General features: G+C 35.1%; 1 protein-coding gene across 1 annotated transcript; it reads left to right on the top strand.

Moving 5' to 3' along the window:
* Nucleotides 1-240: 240 nt before the first annotated feature.
* LOC112054584 (ras-related protein Rap1) lies at nucleotides 241-4300 on the top strand. The gene has a single exon (XM_024094420.2). The coding sequence runs from the start codon at nucleotides 403-405 to the stop codon at nucleotides 958-960; it is 558 nt and encodes a 185-aa protein (XP_023950188.1). The 5' UTR covers nucleotides 241-402; the 3' UTR covers nucleotides 961-4300.
* The last annotated feature ends 613 nt before the right edge of the window (nucleotides 4301-4913 follow it).

Below are 4913 nucleotides of genomic sequence, written 5' to 3'. Positions count from 1 at the left end.
ATCACTGGATTATCGAATAAATATATTGACTAAAATAATGTGGCAAACGGTTAAAAAATAATACACAATAGACAATTAATTTGCATTTAGATTAATGACTAAAATACATATTACTTTTTGTTGTCTCCATATAAATGTTAAGAATATTCATAGATTGTAAGAAAGTCTATATTATGGATGAATTGCTTATATATTCCACGGCAAAAAGTACATTATTTATTCATCACCAATCAATGGCAACACCATGTGAGTGAGCCATCGCCCATCGCCCTGTTAACGGTGTCATGGCGGTTTGACTTGTTGAAGGTTTTTTTTGCAATAACTTAACATAGTTAATGTGCTTTTTAGCAGTGTGACCTTTAATTTCTGTGTATAAAATCACACCATTCAAAATAGTTAATAATGCGCGAATACAAAATAGTCGTGCTAGGAAGCGGAGGCGTGGGAAAATCCGCCCTGACAGTACAGTTCGTACAAGGCATCTTTGTGGAGAAATACGACCCCACCATCGAGGACAGCTACCGGAAACAAGTGGAGGTGGACGGGCAACAGTGCATGCTGGAGATCCTGGACACGGCGGGCACGGAACAGTTCACGGCGATGCGCGACCTGTACATGAAGAACGGGCAGGGCTTCGTTCTAGTGTACTCGATCACGGCGCAGTCCACGTTCAACGACCTGCAGGACCTGCGCGAGCAGATCCTGCGGGTGAAGGACAAGGACGACGTGCCCATGGTGCTGGTCGGCAACAAGTGCGACCTGGAGGCCGAGCGCGTGGTGGGCAAGCAGCAAGGCGCCAACCTCGCCAACCATTTCAACTGCGTGTTCATGGAGACGTCTGCGAAGGCGAAGATCAGCGTCAACGAAGTGTTCTACGACCTAGTGCGACAAATCAACAAAAAGTCTCCCAAAGAGGAGAAGATACGGAAGAACAAAAAGCCCATATGTCAACTGCTGTAAGAGACGCGGCGTGTCCTCCGCACCTAGGTATTAAATATTTAATAATTTGAAAGACTTCTCGTACCCGGATTTGGCTGTCGTCGGTTCCAAAGGTTGACTAGGTCGGGCGAGCGTGCTCGGTTATTGAATATCTCGTAACGTGCATTCGTTGAGTGGTCCAGTGCTACTGGGGAGTGAGAACGCAACACAGATCTGGCCTCGTCGTGCCCCTCCAGCTGTATAAAGTACTCTACTACCGGTCTGTGTATTTATTAGTGTTTATTTGAGGATGTGCTCGAAGAATCTGTGTGTGTTTTGCCCTCATATTCCATTTTGTATAGTGTGGACAGTGCCGTTTTCAGAAGTTTGAAACTTTGATGTCCTTGTGATTTCACTTCATATAGAAGGCTATAAATATATAAATAGTGTATAAATTTATCTGCCTAGAGCCTTGCTCCTCAATTTTTTACTTGGTATGAATCAATTAACCGGTTCTGTGAAGATAACATTGTATAATAAAAATAGTATTGTTACAATTCTTGCTTAGTTCAGACTGTGAGTAAAGGTTGTCGCACACTACAACACCTCAACTCAGTGCCACCGACCAAGTGAGCCACTCACTAGTCCTGTCAATGACCCTAGAGTAAAAACTGTACTGATAAACAGCAATAATCAATTAATTGACAATAATAGGTTTACCCTGATTTTAATAACTTGTAGCAGTTGTGTCGGCAGTACATGAGAATAACAAGGTTATTGAAAATGCATAGTTCATGCACTTGTTATTGTTATCATTATTTAGAACCTAATTAGCTTTAGTGAAAAACTTACACACTTTCTAAGGCATAGAGAAAAGATTGTAGATAAAAGTCACCCATCCAATAACAGGCTTGAGTCAACATTACTTATTTACATTCTCATTGTGTATCAATAATTTAGTTCACTACTTAATACATTGCCACATACTTCAATATATAAAACTGTATGTCCTTTAGTTGAGTTGATGTTGAGTCATTATAGTGTGTGTGCCTTAATTATGAACAGGATAATAAAATTAAACAAGTTATATGTTTAATTCCTTGTAAGGGAGAGACTTGTCCTGTGCGTTACGGGGACTGAAGCTTTAAAAGTTTTGCACAATTATGTTTTAGTTAAAAATTTAGTTAATGATGTAACAAAATGTTATATCAATGTTTTGAAAACATGTTATAGTGTGTTAACGAGTTGAGTGTTGACACAATAGGAGGTATGTACTGATGTGTTGTAGTAAAAATGATATGGCTGATAGATAAATGTTCCTGAGTGATAATATATGCTCATGTTTGGTTCTCCCACTGTCTGAACTAAGCGGGTACTTTATGGATAGCATTTATTACAATTATTTTGATTTACTAAACTTCTGAGTGGGCAGAATGTGTGTTATCATGGGCTCTGTGGAGCCCTGCTGCCTGTTTTGTGTAACTTTTTTGATGGGTTGCCTGTATTTGAACATAACTTGATTTGACAGCACACGTTGCAAAGGAGATGTCCGAAATTGGGGCCACTTTATAGGATGATACGGAAATGAAAAATGTACTTTAAATAATGTATATTTTACTAGATTACTCTATTGGAATCTTAGCTGAAATAACAGTTGCCAACAGGGAAAGTAAGCTGATTTTAGTTTTTTCACACTCCTAGTGTCCTCTTTGAAGCAAATTTCCCTGATTGTCAGTTGCCTTTGCCTATGCAGGCTGTAATTATGTCTGTTTATCAAACTGTCTGTTTTCCTATGTGTCAAGTTAATGTCCTATCCTTATTAAAACTGATGCCTGTCAGTTTGACACTGATATTGCAGTGAATTTGATATAAAAGGGATACAAATTATTGCCCATCCCATAAAAGTAAATTAGCTTACTAGGCAAATATAGATTTCTTTGAAAATTGGTCACATGAGTGCTCTTTAATTGTCCTAATTTATGGCCAATTTTCAGCTCTGTACCATTTGTATAATTTGGGTCCAAATTTGTATGGTTTCTCCTTTGTATTGATGGACAAAGGAGTTTGAAGATTTTCATATACAATGTGACATATGATTAATCATTTTGAGTTGCTGAAACAATTATAAATTACTCAAAAAGTAAATCTGATTTTTACAAAAACAAAAAGTGATTTTGTTATTTAATCACTATACAAAGATTAATTTGACAGATTTATCAGCAAGCAGTTAAAGAGTTATTGTTCAATTAGCACAATGAAACAATAATGAATCTCTTTATTTTGGTATTATTGTGTAAATAAACTGGTGTTGAAAAGACCAAATTGATTTATTTATAATCTTAATATTAGATATATAAGATGGATGACAAGTCTTCAAACCCCTTTCTTTATGGTAAAAACAGGTTGCCGTAGTCAAAAAATTTACATAATATAGGAGCTGGAGTATGTGCCAGCGGGCCTTAACCAGTGTATAATGTTTAATAATTAAGATACATTAAATTTTTTCAGATATATTATTGTCTTGTTATATAATACAAATGTATCGAAGGGAAAGTTGATGATGCAACACTGTATGGAACTCGTAACTTTTGAACTAATTCTAGTGAGCCTTAGGTGAGTGCGCCCACCAATAGTGTCCAGATAGGCAGGGGCGTAGCTAACGCCGTATCAGCTGTATCAATGATACGGGGCCTCCGGACTACAGGGGCCCCTTACGTGTGAAAGCAAAAATTTGTAAAATGTAAGTAATCCACAATCTTTTTTTTTTTCCCTGGTAAAGTGTGTGCCCAAAAGTTGGAAATGTCATACATAGAGATACATAAAATATTTCTTTTAACCAAGCATTTTTGTTTCTTTTGTGAGAAATATTGGGAATTGGTAACCCTTCATTTGGGCCCCCCAACAAATTTTGATACAGGGCTCCTCCAAGGCGCGCTACGCCACTGCAGATGGGACGCAAGTCGCTGACTATTCCTTAATATGAAATAAAAAGTCTAAAAAAAAAAATATCGTTATTGTAAATGGGAAAAAAGTTATATGGTCACTGGCTCATTTGAATGTGAATTACCAGCCTGTGTTGCTATACTATAAAAAGAAACTTTGTTGAAGTAATAATTATTATAAATAGGTGTTCAAATATTGTTACAGTTTAGATGTTTCTCATCCATTTTTTTGTAATTTCTGTTCATTGTAAGATTATGTAAGAACCGCACAAGGATATTGGTATATAACATGATCTGAGTTGGATTATATTTTTATATATGTCATTCAAATTAAGAACTTGTATATTTTTTATCTTTTCAATCAAATAATCGACATGTACAATTATTAATTTCTCTTTTTTTTTGCAAATTTATCAATAAAACCAATTTTAAATATTGACGCTTTGGTTGTGGTTTCTTTGCTTGATTTGCTGTACAGACAGCATCATATTTACATGACAAACTTTAGGTAAATGTGAAGATTTAAATTACAACTTATATTGTAATATTTTCATTATATTATAATATCCCTAATTTGAATTATTAAAGTTTAAAAGGTGCCAAAAAACCAAGTGATGTGAAGACATTTAAAAAAGTTACTTTTTGATCGAGGATTGAGTTTTATATCCCATTTGGCATTTATTTGACAAGAAAACTGTCATTCTTTTATTTTTTTTTAAAAGTACAAAGCCTAGCAATAGATGATGCAACCGTGCTATGGAAATTTTAATCAAATGAGATTGCACTGGTATGGTTTCAAAGATCACATATTTATCAATTATAGATGATTATATTGAATAGGCAGTACGAGTGACATGGCCTAAATTAGTTAATATTTTTAACATAATATGATTTTTCAAAATGTCTATGTAATTGTATATTGATAGTAAATTTAATCTTAAAAATTTGAGATAGTGACATTTTTTATATTTAAATGGCAATTTAAGATAACATTGAATAAAATAAAAATTTGTCTTCCATTCGATTAGATTTTTAATTGCAAAGTCATTGGTA

This window comes from Bicyclus anynana, chromosome 10 (genome assembly GCF_947172395.1).
Source record: "Bicyclus anynana chromosome 10, ilBicAnyn1.1, whole genome shotgun sequence".
In the NCBI taxonomy this organism is placed as follows: Eukaryota; Metazoa; Arthropoda; class Insecta; order Lepidoptera; family Nymphalidae; genus Bicyclus; species Bicyclus anynana.
The sequence above is the reverse complement of the archived record's forward strand: the minus strand, read 5'-3'. Positions and strand labels throughout refer to the sequence as shown.